This window comes from Pezoporus flaviventris, unplaced genomic scaffold (genome assembly GCF_033815535.1).
Source record: "Pezoporus flaviventris isolate CSIRO_AGI_PZ_B2104156 unplaced genomic scaffold, CSIRO_AGI_Pfla_v1 ptg000050l, whole genome shotgun sequence".
Lineage (NCBI taxonomy): Eukaryota > Metazoa > Chordata > Aves > Psittaciformes > Psittacidae > Pezoporus > Pezoporus flaviventris.
Window position 1 is genome coordinate 5,052,487 of NW_026892598.1, and position 14,619 is coordinate 5,067,105.

The 14,619-nt window shown below is 44.1% G+C and overlaps 1 protein-coding gene across 1 annotated transcript; it reads right to left on the minus strand.

Moving 5' to 3' along the window:
• Positions 1 to 36: 36 nt before the first annotated feature.
• TSTD2 (thiosulfate sulfurtransferase like domain containing 2) lies at positions 37 to 14,458 on the minus strand. Its single transcript, XM_061468764.1, has 9 exons — positions 14,368 to 14,458; positions 13,966 to 14,249; positions 11,977 to 12,085; positions 10,478 to 10,603; positions 9,344 to 9,449; positions 7,713 to 7,831; positions 6,923 to 7,081; positions 5,800 to 5,938; positions 37 to 4,549 (listed from the first exon to the last, which is right to left on the minus strand). Exons 1-9 carry the CDS (start codon positions 14,455 to 14,457, stop codon positions 4,290 to 4,292), a joined length of 1,392 nt encoding a protein of 463 aa, XP_061324748.1. The 5' UTR covers position 14,458; the 3' UTR covers positions 37 to 4,289.
• Positions 14,459 to 14,619: the final 161 nt, after the last annotated feature.

Here is a 14,619-nt window from a genome sequence, read left to right on the forward strand (position 1 = left end):
TATGCATGAGTGAAAGAAACAACTGCTCCACACAAATTACAGAAGTATTAAAAAAATACTTTATTTTTCTTCCCCCAAATTGATCTCAAGCAACTATGGAGGAACAATTAGTTTAACAAGCACTTCTACTACCTGGAAACATGGCTAATTTAAAGAATTGTGAATTACACGTTTTTACTGACCTTTGCTGAGGCAATTTGTTGGAGGTGCTGTTTCAAGCACATCCTCATGTTTCGTTTTCTCCAGCCCCTAATAATAAGGAACTTAAGGCCACCAATTATAAAACAAAAGTCTCAAAAATTGAGTGGTTTAGGATTGGCTAATAACTCTTCTATCCTATCCATGTCTTCTACCCTATCCATGCCTGAAGAAAACAGTCACCTTTAGAGAAGTGACGCAAATCCTAAGCCCACACAGATAGCCAAACTAATTATCTAATCCTTACTCGTTCAGTTTCCTAATGTTAAAAGTGTGTGTCCAAATACTCACTGGAAACAAGTCACATTCTTTCTCTTTGCTGTTTTGTCTGGATGACCATGTCCACTAATTAAATTTTGTTCTGATGGGGATTTTCTTTTACTGCCATTCCTAATGTCTGCATAAGTGCAACAATAAATGTGCCCTAGAAAAGCTGGTCAATGAAATAGCCCAACTCTGAATTTACACTGCATATAGTCCAATAGCTTTGTCAGTCTACCACCCACCATCTAGCCTGGGAGGAATTCCCCACAGGCTTGTGTAGCTCCCAGACATGCAGTGGACCCAGCCCTATCCCATCCAAAACTCCTGCTATTAACCTGGGTGGGATCCTGCTCTGTAGGAAGAGTCTCCTGTTAGAAGCACTGCCACTCTAGAGCCTTATTCCTGGTCTGATGACGTGCCCTAGAAAATGTTTTCACTTGCTAGATATCTGTCTGTACGCATCTGTTAAGAGTGAAGTTTTGCAGCCTTTGATGCATACCCCTGCAAAGTCCCACAGATTCCTTTAGAGCTTGTGCACAAATGCCACCTGTGATTTAGCTCTGACCAGTGAAACAGAGCAACACTGTACTTTCAGCAGTGTGGGAAATGTGTCTGTTGCTCTTCAAAGCTTAATAAATGCACCCATGGTGTCAAATAAAATGCTTCACTGTAGCTTCTTCCCCCTACCCTGAAAGTTCCTATCAGAAAATGAAAAGAATACAACAGAAAAATACTTGAAAATATATTGAAGAAGAAAAAAAAAAAAAAAAGAAAATAAACTGGCAGACAGCCTCTTCCTTCCATATGCAAAGACTTCAAAATGGTCAACTAAATCATCAAATCCGAGTCACAATTTCAGTGGAGCCATCCGCTCAGATCTGCATGGGACAGGCTCAGCTCTTCCATGGGCTTCCGACAAATATAAATGCATCTTATCCTGGGAAATCCTGACAGTGCTAAGACATGCAAGGAGACTCATCTGCAAAGCAAGGAGCACTACATGGATACTACAACATTTTTTCGTAAGTGAAAAAACCCTTGAGAAGGAAAAAAGGCAAAAAAAAAAGCAAGAACCTTGTCCTGTGTTTCACTATAGCAGCACCTAAATTAACCATGCAGCCCAAACCTACAGTAAGGTGGCAGGACTCAGCTGATTCTTATAGAGCCGCTTTGCTGAAAAATGCATGCAAGATCTGTGAGGAGATGGGCTGTGCTGAGAGGCATCAGGTTTTGTGGTGAAAGGCATCAAGCTGTGCAGTGATGGAGCTACAAAATGGTGATGCTTGGGAGCAAATGGGTCACTGAGCCAGGAGCTCTCCAAGAAAAGGGAAAAGAAGCATCTTGCTGACTGCAGTATCTGGCAGTCACAGCCAACACTGCTTAACTCTCACCTCTCCTAGAGCTATGTGCCTTCTCTCAGGCACTACCCCTGAGTTGCCTGGCATCCACCACATAGCATTTCACATGACAAGTTCTTATTTGTATTAATCTGACAAAACGAACGAATCCAGAAGCATGACAGAGAAGCTGCTCATGGGCTAACTCGCAAGAGGGAAGCTAGGGATTTCTCTTACCCCACTTCTCCCATCTCTGGAGCAGAGGGAACCTAGCTTTATGGGCCTCCATCTATACATCTCAAACCCTTCTCCTCCCTTGCCTTAGTGCAGCAAGGACCAGAAGAGGTCCCATGGTTCCCCCCTGACTTTGAGGTAGAATCTACAGCTGCCAGGAACTCTCAGAACTTTATCTCATAGCCAGGTCTACCATATGGCAGACAGCTAGCTAGGTTTCAGCATTTATTTCTGCAAAATTAAGCACCTCCAACATAGCAGTGGAAATATGTTTGTGCATGACTTTAAAAATTACAGTGGAAGCACTAAAGGTTATTTAGCATCACAGGAGGTTACATATAAAATATAGTTGTTGCCATTCTGTCCTGACAAGTGGCATACAAACAGCCTCCCAAATAGATTACAGTGTTCCAGCCTTACTGATGGATTGAGTTATAATCTTGTGTTCTTTTCAGCCTACTACACGAAGAGAGTACAGTATGCAAGCCAGGCACTCCCAGCAGTGCTCTAGACCAGGCCTGCATGTACAGTTTGCATATTTTTCCACAAGTATTCCAGACCTCAAAAACACAGAGGTTAACAGGCCAGCAACGCTTGGCAAGGAAGATCCAAGGGGACCTGCTCAGACTTCTGCTGAAGGTGTCTACTGATGGGAATTTTCCAGTTTCTTCTCCAATATGGCTTGTGCACACATTTACTATTAAATACCATCCTAGAAAGCTCTCCAAAGGAGACATCCATAAGTTTCAGCTTTGCTTCATGAAGGGAAGGGTCATAAAAACAGTTGCTGAACCACTGATTTCATGGTAACAATACCGGAAGACTGAAGAAATGTTTGCTATGGCTTTAATGGAACCAATGCCCCGTCTGTAAGTTGCCAGTTGAGCCAACAAATGAGGCTGAATTAATAGCACGGAGGGAAAGGTTACAATCTGCATGAAAATAACCTTGCCCTAATTGTCATTAAGGACTGCAGAAACCTGAGTAAACTGTTTTCTTGCTTTGAAAAGCAGTTGCAAGTAAAAAACCACCCAAAAAACCCAGCAGTGTGATTTCACTTCCTAATGACTAACTACTATTCAGTACCATGAATGACAGTAAGTTTCTAAGAAATTTTTCAGTCCAGACATATCTTCTAAACTACTAATAAAACCTTTCTGTACATTCTGTGGCATGAGGCACACAAAGCAGCAGGTGGACAAGTACTTTGAGCTCATATGCTGTGGATCCCTTCAAAGCCAATTTCTTCAGTCATACGAACTGGAAATCGCAGACATCTCTATGGGCTGAGTTTTTTCAAAAGCTTAATTACAAAGCACAAATGCTCCCCAAATCTTGAATTATTTAACTTGAATAAAGGATCCTGTATTCTCCTTATAGTCGCTACTGACATTTATGCACACGTCAGTATCACTTCCAGTGCCACAGTGCTGGTATTTTGACAGCCTCTGTGCTCCCTTCTCTGTGTCTCAGTTCCAACATGCTTCAAGCTGTTGTTTTTTAGTACTGCAAGCAGAGCTGAGCCCTGGATATTTGATGTACAGACAAGTTAAGGAAAACAACAATTCCTGGAGAAACAGAACACTGGAATGAGGGTTGCTTTTGCTGCTCATCCTACAGGTCACACCAAAGAAGTGTGATGGGACGTGGGCCTTTGCTCCAGTTACCAGAAGGATCCTTACTCTGCCTTCAGCCAATTTTAGGCGGGCGTCAAGTCAGACTTTGTGTAACTACTCCTTGATACTCACTGGTATAAACCAAGGGAGGCAGACAGATGGCGTGTACATGGAAATATCTTCAGCTCCAATCCAGTCACGTACCCACACCAAACTGACACATCTGCTGTTTTCACACCCTAACTACTGAAGAAAATGCACGATCAATGGAGAGGCTGGACAGATCGATCTCCATGCAGGAGGAAAAGAATGGAATTATTCTTATGTCCTTTCAGTTTCTTTTGAATTGTGAGCATCTGTGTCCCATCACACAAACTCCGCTCCAAAATCCCCATGATAGAGGCCACACTACAAGACCCAAGAAAGGGAATCCTGTAGTGCTAGTGGTGGGTTGGGCACACTGGTAATTTATGGTCAAGTAATGGATGGTTTCAGCACATACTTTAAGTTTAAAGGCAGCACATGAACAAGACTTTCAAAGCCAACACATTTTCATGGTTTCCAAACCTAACTGAGTAACAGGGATCTGATTATTGAAGCCCTTTGCATTAACACGTGTCAGATTAGCTAATGAAATGGCTTAATTTTTTCCTGCCACCAGCATCCTTTGTGAGACATCTTCAATAGGCACCCTTAGCCTTCTCCTTGTACAATCACATTCCTCCTTAAGTATCTGTCCTGAAGCCCTTGAAGTCAATTTGAGCTCTTTCTCTTGACAAACAGGACAGCAGGCTGTAAGACCTTTGTTGCGACAACTTGGACATGCCAGGACAAGCTGCCGGCAGTGCTGGCTGGAGCAAAGTTTATACTGGTCCCACAGCTCCCCACAATATCTGCATGCTGGAGGGAGGAGGAAAAGAAGAAGTTAACACCCACACTGCCCTATCTGTCCCCCTTACACGGGGCTGCCAACTCTCATTTGAGTGGTTATCTATTGTCTTCCACGCTTTTAATTCCTGGTTAGCTTGATCTTCTAGAACCTAGCTCATTTTTAGACTTCTGATTTTGTTGTAAGGTCCTTGTTGCCAAGAAGAAAAATATACTGGTGGTAATTAAGCCAGCATGCAGGAATGTTGACTTCTTGGGAGGCAGTGCCATGGGACTTTCTTCCACCTAAAAGCAATGGCTTGTGCAAATGTGGTGCCATCTGCAGTCCTGGTAGTATCCTTCCAAAACATCACAGGTTTTAAGCCTTTCACTGAAAGCTACAGCCCAGTTTAGCTGTACCATCAAGAAGGTGCCTACCCAAACACTTCCCCTTGAAATTTCCATAGGGATGGCTGTGATGTATGAAGAGAATGTTCTGTTTCTACACCAAGCCAGGCACCTTCAAGATATATATGGTAACTACAGAGGAGGAATAGGAGGTTAGGCTCAAGAAGCTACCCACTCAAAGGAAAAAACAGCACTGCTTTATAAAAGGGGTTGGGGCAAATTCCATCTACTTGTATGTGGCAACTGAGAAGAAAAAAAAAACAGGTAATTCATTTGCAGTATCTGAAAAGTGATCCCAGCCAGAAGTCCAGGCAAAAATCTTAACAGCTTCAACTAGAGGTCACTGAAATTCTACAGGGTACAGAAACTTTTAAAACATGAAAATAAAGTGCTGTAGAGCTTAGTGCCCCCACTCTTGAAGTGCCTGGCAATCAGTGCTGATGTTCAGTAAGATTACAGAGAACAGAGGAGCAGAAAACAGCTGACACCAGGAGAATTATTTAATGCTTCAGTCACTTAGCCAACCACAGGCTGATCGGCACTGTGGGCAACAAGTGAGTAACAACAGTAGTAGTGCTTGATGTACGCCTCCATTGCTGCAGACAGCTTGTTACAGCACCTGTTCTGCAGGGGATGCTTCCTTTTACTGCTCCAGTTTTAGGGAACTCTGTTTAGTGACCCCCTTTTCTCTCATTTCTATGTTTTAAAGCCATAGAGTTGGTAATTATCCTGAAAAGAGATAGCACTACAACAAGAAAGCAACTATCAAGAAGAACTACACGGGCTACTACTACAGGCTGTCCCATCCTGCACATCTCTGTGAGAACCACTGACATAGCGTCCCTGCCTTCTGCACTTACATTATCTAGTCCTACCTGAGATGATATCTTCATTGGAACAAATGGCATAACGATCATCAAATACAAACAGCTTCCCCCTGTAGAATCCATCTGGGAACTCTTCCAGGTATTTGTGAATTCCACCTTTTAGCTGGTAAACCTCTCTGCACACTGCCTGTTTAAAGCATATTAGCAGAAAAGCTGAAGGACAGATCACTGGTGGTGTGCCACCATTCCCAGAGCAAATGTTTTAAATGCCAGCGATCAACCAAAAGTAGCAGCTTCTCAGTGATCATCAGATTATCTGTACCACATGCACCCACAGCTCTAGGCAGTGCCACCAGAGATCACATGGCAGCTCCACAATGCTGAAATGTTCACATGAACCCAAATGTGCATTTAACGTTACAGTCCAAAAAAGGCCTGTAACCTCCTCAGCTGAGGGAGGTTTAATGCATCACAGATCAAATGCTTTTGAAACTCTGTGAACCTCTGCTTATTCTGCTTTTATGTGGCAAGCTGTCAGCTGGAGCAGTATTTCTCAAGAGTTCATGCTGATGCAGCAGAATAAAAAAAAAAAAAAAAAAAAAAAAAATCAAGGTTTAAATCTCCGGGCAACATTGGAACAATCTCTGGAGCTGTTCTCTTGCTCCCTGAGGGAAGGATCCAGAAGAAGAGTGGGACATAAAGTGCAATTAGAACAATGTAATGTGCAGGATTTAGTTCCACAGCACTGCAAAAGCACGGACTGGCTGATTTTCACCACTTTGAGGTGCTCAAGCTGTGCAGTAATGACCACAGAGCATAACTGTATAAGACAGAGCTTGTGGAAGCACTGCAGAATGCTCTCAAGCTCCCCTAAAACACAGCTACAATAGTTAGGGCAGACTTAACGTCTTCTCACCAAATGAGTTATATAATTATTTTCACAGAGCAATCACTGCTGTGACACTAGTCCATGCAAATCATCCTGAGCTGCGTAAAGCTACCTATGTCCTTCACAGACAGCATGAAGCAAGTGTGCATCAGAGACATTTATCTCCCCACCTGTTCATTGAGCAGTTTGTGCTCATTAGGAATTTACCAACAAAAGACAAGACAGCTGCTCTTAAAGCAACCTCAACTACTTGACACTTGTGCCCTCAGAACGGCTTCTCACCTTGCTCCGTAGATAAGCAGAGCCTCTTTCACAACGAATCCCTCCCGTGCAGTACATCAGGACACGCTTGTCTTTAAAAAGCTCCAGGTTTTCATCTACATAGCTGGGGAAATAGCTGAACTTCCTGATATCTGGAGCCAGGCAGCCCTGAAAATGCCCCTGCAATAACAACAGATGGCCATGTGACTGGTTATAAAGCAGACTTGCATGGTAAGGTCTTTGCCTTGAACTAGAGGAAGTAACAAACATTTGGGCCGCAACACTTGGCTCATTGCAGGTGCTTTAGGCTGCATTCATGCATAAAAATACCTGTTGAATCTGTAAAAGGATTCCAGGGACAGCATGTCTCCTCATTCAAACATAAAAGAGGGTGCTAAGCAGAGCAGAACTGTCAGAGAAAGGATAAGCCACAACACTGCAAGAGGGTTGGTGGGTGTGACAGCAGGATGTGCCTACTCTTTCTGACATACGGGGCAAGACAAAAATGCTGGGAAGCATCTTACATGTTATTCTACTTTTAGTTCAAACTATATGGTATTCACTGCTCATGTTGTATATACTGCTTTGCCTTCTTCCAGCCCCAAGCTGTATAAGCACTTAGCAGGGCAATCTCCATAATGAGCTGCTGAGCAGGAGGTCCTCTGCTGCTTGTATCAAATATTCATTACTGAACTGAACTTTGCACATATTACAGTGAATCTGGAATCCAGTAAGGCTGCACCCCCACAATGTGAAATGCTTCTCACCAGCCCCTGTAACACACTGCAAGAAGCAGGCAAACAACACTTACTATTTTACTTTCATAGAAGTTCCTACAGTCCAGCAAGATGGTATCGCTTTGTCCTGGACTGGCCTGAGACAAATAATGTTCAACTTCTTTATGAAATTCCTGAGGGGATAAATGGATTCCTTAAAAAAGGAAAAGAAAAAAAAGGGGGAGGAAGGAAGGAAGAGAAAAGGATGTGAGAAGCTGAACTACAAAAAACTGTTATGTACGATCTAGCTGATACAGATTCTCCTCAGATTTCCAAACAAAAATTTTCTATGACAGTTCACAGGCTTTTCATCCCAACTCAACAAGCCAAGTTTATCCATGTTTGGCTTCCTATTGGCAAATGAAAGAAAACACAACATTGTTTCACATTACAGAAGCAGCAGCAGACAGGCGCCTGTCTTTATGATCTTTGTTACATCCCCTTGGCAACTCTTACAGTTGCAAGAGTGAAAAATGTCTCCCTTCCCTTTGCTCATCTTTCATTACATTTGGAGGCACAGAAGCATACAGAAATGCAATTTTTTCAAAGAAACTCTGTTGATAAAAATAGAAGATTTCCATAATAATGTATTAAAGTTTCTCAGCTTTCAGGATGCTTAGACTTAAAACTCCCAACCTACTGAAAACCAAAAAACCTCACCCACCAAATCCTGACAGAGTAAAGGGAACCATCTCCATAAACCACTCTAAAATAAGAGGAAAAAAGGAAAAAAAAAAAAATCCAAACATACATCCCACAAACTGTCAAAAAAAAAGGGGAAAAAATAATCCTCTGCTAAAAACACAGAAAGATACTGCAGAAATTTACCACCAACAAAACGTGTTGGTGGGAAAAAGGCCAAAACTGCTCTGTTAATTGCTATTTGCTGTGCTCCTGCTTACCACCTACGTAAGTGCCCTCATAGCATAGCCAGTAACATCTTACTGAGCATAATCCATACTAAGCGGCTACAGGCAGCAGAAAACAAATGTGTCTCATGTTAGGGGGATGGCATGACCCTGACATAGGAGGTCAACTTCCTTTTTACTTGAAAGGCAGGAGCATGGCTGTTAACTCCAACACAAGTAAAGTAGTCAAGTCAGCCATAACATGTTATGTCCCTAACATATAAACATGGATCCACTATAGGACTCCAAGGAAAGTTCTTCCTATACAACTTGGCTCTCACTGCAGCCTAACAATGAAAGAGCATTGAGGCTCTTTATATGGTGTCACTTCTGAGCAGTCTAAGCACCCACAGAACATTTAGAATAAATACATTCAAGCATTGAAATGTCTTTCCTAAGCATCACACAGTTTCACTTTACATCTTGCCTTTAGCAAGAGCCCAATGACTTACTCCCTGACTGAAGTACAAGGTATGTCTCTATCCCAAAACAAAGTAACTGCTTGACATACATTAAATCTATTACTGTTTTCCACAAAATAGAAAGTTAATTCCAACATTTTTCATGGCAGCTCACTTGGCAAACCAAAACCTGGGCCAGCAAATTCCCTGGACCAGTAACTTTTAACTACTAGTATCCGTATCTGCTTCTCCTGTGTCCTGACCCCTGCAGAAGGCAATGTCTCTGATGAAGGTACTTTATTCTTCATTTACCTATCACTTGGATGAGAGGCTTTATTTTTCATTAAATGAACTTACCAGTTTCTTTATAGGACACTATCTTTGGATCAATGCCCATAGGTACAATTTCTTTGAATACTCCAACTCGAAGGTCTGTGAAACAGTGAGCTCCTCCTGCACTGCTCTAGGAAATTAAACACAAAAATAATCCACCAAACCTTGTCAGGTGTTAAGATTAGAATTACCCATTCATTTAACTTCTACAGCTCACTAGAATATGAGTGTGTCTCGGTGGCTGAGGGCAAGAAATGTCTCTCCTGCTGAAATCCACACTCTAAATGCTGAGGTTTAGGCAATGGACCCCTACCATGGACTGCAGACAGGTGACTTAGGCTATACTGCAGGTGAGATAGGCACCATTTGGCGTGAGGTGCAGACTTACTGTGGAGTGGGAAGGAGAAGAGATGTTTGTTAGAAACAATGTCACAAGCACTGTCAAGAGACAGTCAAGGCCCCTGCAGAGCATGCTGCAAATAGAACTGTGGGGAGAAAGAAAAATGCTGTAAGAGCAGAGACCAGCACCTACAGTGCTGAGGCAGCAAAAGCCTACCAGAATGCCGTATGGTGCCAGCCACAGCTGCCACCACCATCTGAAGACAGCAGTATGCACATATGCTTAGGCTTAAGCAGAAGTTAGCACTTCTCCCTCCAGTCAGGCACTGAGAAACTCTTGACTCTGCCTGTGTATTTTCTCTAGAAGACATCCAATTCATGGAACACTTAAGTGTACACCAAGGCCTGCATGAACTTAAAGCAGTAGGTTTCTAGGCAAGCATCTCAAAATAGGGCAAAGAGGAAAGTGTGGAAATCCTTTGTGCAGGTAAGCATACATCGTGATGGTTTTTGGAGTAAATGTTTGTTGAAGAATGATGGAGATGAAGGGCACTCCCTCATTCACCTGTATGGGGGCTTTGCAGCTGCACCCATAGCTGCCAAAGCTTGTAGCTTGTGCTATCACTGCTCATGCTAACTGCTACTGCTGGTGAAAACTGGCAAAGATACCTAAACTAAGCAAGGTTAGGAACTCTAGACTTAGATCAGTGCTGGGAGATCAAAGTAGAAGTAAGGCTATTGTGAAGCAGTGTGCTTATTCATCAAAAATTAAACATCCTACATTAACAGTGCCTATATGTAGGAATTATTTTTTCATACCTTGAAATCCTCTTGGCACAGAATGTCTTTGAACAGAGGATGGGAAAGCATAGCTTCAACGTAGAGATTAGTAGCTGCTTTGCTTCCACCAACTGTCCCATTAATCCCTTCTGAAGCAACTCGTACCTGAGAGGCAAGAGGAGAAGCTGCGGCTAAGGATTGGTAACAGCAAAAAGAGATAACAGTGAAATTAGCAAAATATGCCTGGGTGACGAAAGGCAGACATAGAAGTATGCTCCAAAAAGAGACTACTAAGGCAGGGGAAAAAAAAGATGGCTATACTGGAGCTGAACATAAAAAAAAAGACAGTAAATAAAACTAGAATAGGAACTTAGTAATCACTTTTGAGCCATTTCAAAAGAATCATGTTAAGACAGCCAGAAGAGCTTGTGCAGTAAACAGCTAAATGCTAACCAGCTGACAGGCAAATCCTGCAGTCAGCATTAAAATCCCCACTGGAGGTCTGCCTCAGGAAGAACAATAGGATTGTGCCCAATGACTCACACAGCTCAGAGGAAAATGTGAATACGCATAATATCGCATGTAATATTAAATTTCAGTGAGTCATTTTATCTCCTACACTGATAAATGAACAGAAACTCCAAAGTGGTAAAAAACCCAAAAAGATTGAATACAAAAGGCAAGCTAAAAACCAACTGGTTGATAAGGCAAATGCTGTACCAGTCTTGGAGACGAGAAAAATACCAACCACCAGACAACACAGCTGAGCAAAAATACAGAAATGAATGAGTCAAGACACTTCACTCTCAGATCTGTGCTGGTATAGAACAGGGTATGTGTCTACTATTGGCAGAAAATAAAAAAAACTACTTAGGAAGACAAGTCAAAGATAAACTTAATCTCCTGCTTTGAGTTGCCCCTGAAAAAAAATCCTCCCTTCCCCTGACAGCTTTGTGAGGCTGAAATTCACCTTTGCACACATCTTCAAAATGCCAGCTAGATGGAGCCAACTACCTTCTTTAGACTAGTCTGCCAGAAAAGAACAGACTGTGAGGGATGAGCACTGCTATCCTACAGTGAGGTCTTAGGTGTCAGCTGATCTTCTGTCTCTCCTGAGAGCACAGATTACAGTTTGGTGTAGCGATTCTGACTGGAAGGCACACTGAGGAGTCAGTGATACACATAACAGTTAATCACAGCCAGCCCAGACCTGTGCTGTATGGCACTGCACCTTCAGCTTGACCTTCAGGCTGCACTGTGCTGCACGGTCCATGTCCCTCTTGTGTTGGGGACCCCAGAGCTAGACACAGTATGACTGTCTGTATTACTTGCTTTATCGTTGTAGCATTAGTTCTTAAATAGTTAATAATAGCGTAATTTTAAATTATACTTTACAGAGCCTCAGCAGCTTTCTTAATGGATCATAACAGACCAACACCTTCTACTGCAAAATACCTGGTTCTCCACATCATATTGCCCTGCACTCAGCAAAGAAGATGTTTCTTTAATAAGAATATAACTCTTGCTTAAAACCTTACCTTGCCAGTGAGATGCAGATGCTGGCACAGAGCCTTTTGCCAAGCACAGAGTTCCTCTGGATCCTTCACCTCACAGTAACAGTAGTACAGAAGTACTTCTCCCACCTTGCTGTCCACAGCATGGCAAAGATGAACAAACAGAAAAAAGGATGTTAGTGTTGAAAACCACAAAAATATACTATTAGCAGTAACCATTCAAAAAAACAAGCCAGTTTTCTTCTGGCAGACAGAGGGAGAAAAACAAAGCACTAAGTAATGTCAGAGGAATTAGTTCTGCTGGGTTTGATTTTGGGACTGGTTACAAAATTAACTCATCATGGCCAGTGGCCTACTCAAGTTTCTCTCAACACAGGACACAAGGACTGCTTGTTTTTTGTGTTCACAAGTGTCCCATTAAATGCTCAATTTGACAAACTTGCAACTGACAATTTAAGCGCTTGCACTACCTGACTTTAAAACCTCAAAACTTTTAGGGCTCATGATTCTGAGCAGCACAAACTGAATTCTCTCACAGTCAGAAACATTTTTGTGAACCTACTTATAAGTAACAAATGAGCTGTTAAAGCACTTTGATGAGGGACCTGCAATTCTGCTCCTTCCTATTACGGTCCTTCCTTATTGGTAGACCCTAAGACGTCAAGTAACCTGCACAAGTCTGCTTTAAGAACAGGGAATGACATGGCTCTGATAACTCATTCCTCTGAAGTTCCTGCCTTTACCCATTTACCATGAAAAGAAAAATGCAGTGTATCTACTTCTTTATAAACACAGCAGTAATTTGTATGTTTTGTACAGGACTGAGCAGTTGTCGCGGTTTAAACCCAGCTGGTAACTCAGCACCACGCTGCCACTCCCTCCCCTATACCCCCCTACTCCAGGTGGGATGTGGAGGAGAATCAAAAGAATGTAAACTTCACAGGTTGAGATAAGAACAGTCCAGTAGCTAAAGTATAATACAAAACTACTACTGCTACTACTACTAAGGGAAATAACAAGGGGAGAGAATATAAAAGTAAAAAGGGAATGAAAAAAAAAAACCCAGTAAACACAAGTGATGGATACACAATACATTTGCTCACCACCCACCAACTGACCCCCAGCCCAACCAGAGCAGCAATTTGCCCTTCTGGGTGACTCCCCCCAGTTTATATACTGGGCATGATGTGCTGTGGTATGGAATAGCCCTTTGGTTAGCTCGGGTCAGGGGTCCTGTCTCTGCTCCCTCCTGGCTTCTTGTGCTCCTCCTCACTGGCAGAGCATTAAGACTGAAAAGTCCTTGGTCAGATTAAACACCACTTAGCAAAACCCAAAACATCTGCATGTTATAAGCATTATTCTCAGACTGAAGCCAAAGCACTGTGCCACTTACAAGGAAGGAGAAAAATTACTGTTACAGCTGAACCCCAGACAGCAGGTGTGAAATGAATTCAAATAAGCCAGGTGACTCCTAGAGTCACCTACACCTGCTCATCTAAAGAAGTATCTCAGGAAAGTATCCAAAACATATGCTGGTCTAAAGGAGTATCAGGGAACACTGTATCTTAAACTGAACTTCATAAAAGGCAGTACTGGCAGAAGATCACATAAAGGTCTCTACAGCTGCCTGAAAGGAGTTTGGAGTGAGATGGGGACTGTTCTCCCGGGTAACAAGTGACAGAACAAGAGGTAACAACCTCAAGCTGCACCACGGGAGGTTTAGACTGGAGATTAAGAACAACCTCTTCACAGAGAGGGGATCAGGCATTGGAACAGACAGCCCGGGGAAGTGGTGGAGTCACCGTCCCTGGAAGCGCTTCAAACCCCGTATAGATGAGACCCTCCCTGACATGGTTTAGTGGTGGTATCGGCAGTCCTGGGTTTAACTTGATCATCTTAAAGCTCTTTTCCAACCTAGCTGATTCTACGACTGACGCTCTGATTTTAAAGCGTAAGCAGCTCAATACCCCGCTCAGGCCGTACCCTTCTCCAAACGGCGGAGATCTTTTTTACCTCGTCAGATCATCGTGGCCAACGTGGCTGGTGTCTGGCAGCGCCCAGGCGATCTCTAGCGCTCCCCGGCAGTGCCCCCGTGTCCCGTCCACGCTGCCCGCGGGGCTCCCTTCAGCCGCTGCGCCCTGCCCGACGTCCCCGCCATGCTGCAGAGCCACATGCCGGTGAATACCGGACAGCTCCTCAAAGCCCTGCCGACAGCACCGCCACCGCACGCCCTCTCCGCCGGCGGCACACTGGGCTGCGCCCGGCACCTCCTTCGCTTTGACGAACAGGGAGAACGCCTGGAAAGCACCGCAGGCGGAAACCACCCGTTAACAGCTCGGCCCCACACTCCCCCGCCGCGGCCCCAGCGCCAGGCCCCCAGCCCCGGCCCCGCGGGTCCCACGCGGGATGCCCCACCTTCCTGTGGGCGAGCGCGCGCTGCTTTCTGGCGGCGGCGCCGTCGGGCGGAGCGGCGGGGCCGGCCGCCGGGGCCTCGAGCGGTACCATCTCCACCTCGGGACGGGGAGGAGGCGGCGCCCCGCCGGACGGGAGGCGCCCGCGAAGTTTCTGGTTCGCACCGCCCCAACCCCCCCGGAAGTCCCGCGGCCTAGCGCGCGCACAGCCGCGCGGCCCTGGTCCCGGAAGGAGAGGGGCGGTGGGCCGGAAGCG

Excerpts from the sequence above, each read along its gene's own strand:
- TSTD2 (XM_061468764.1), bottom strand. The coding sequence starts at position 14,457 with ATGGTACCGCTCGAGGCCCCGGCGGCCGGCCCCGCCGCTCCGCCCGAC. Across the intron at positions 14,250-14,367 it reads GCGCGCTCGCCCACAGGAAG|GCGTTCTCCCTGTTCGTCAA; the intron begins GTGGGGCATCCC and ends GGTGCTTTCCAG. Across the intron at positions 7,082-7,712 it reads ACTTCTATGAAAGTAAAATA|GGGCATTTTCAGGGCTGCCT; the intron begins GTAAGTGTTGTT and ends TTGTTATTGCAG.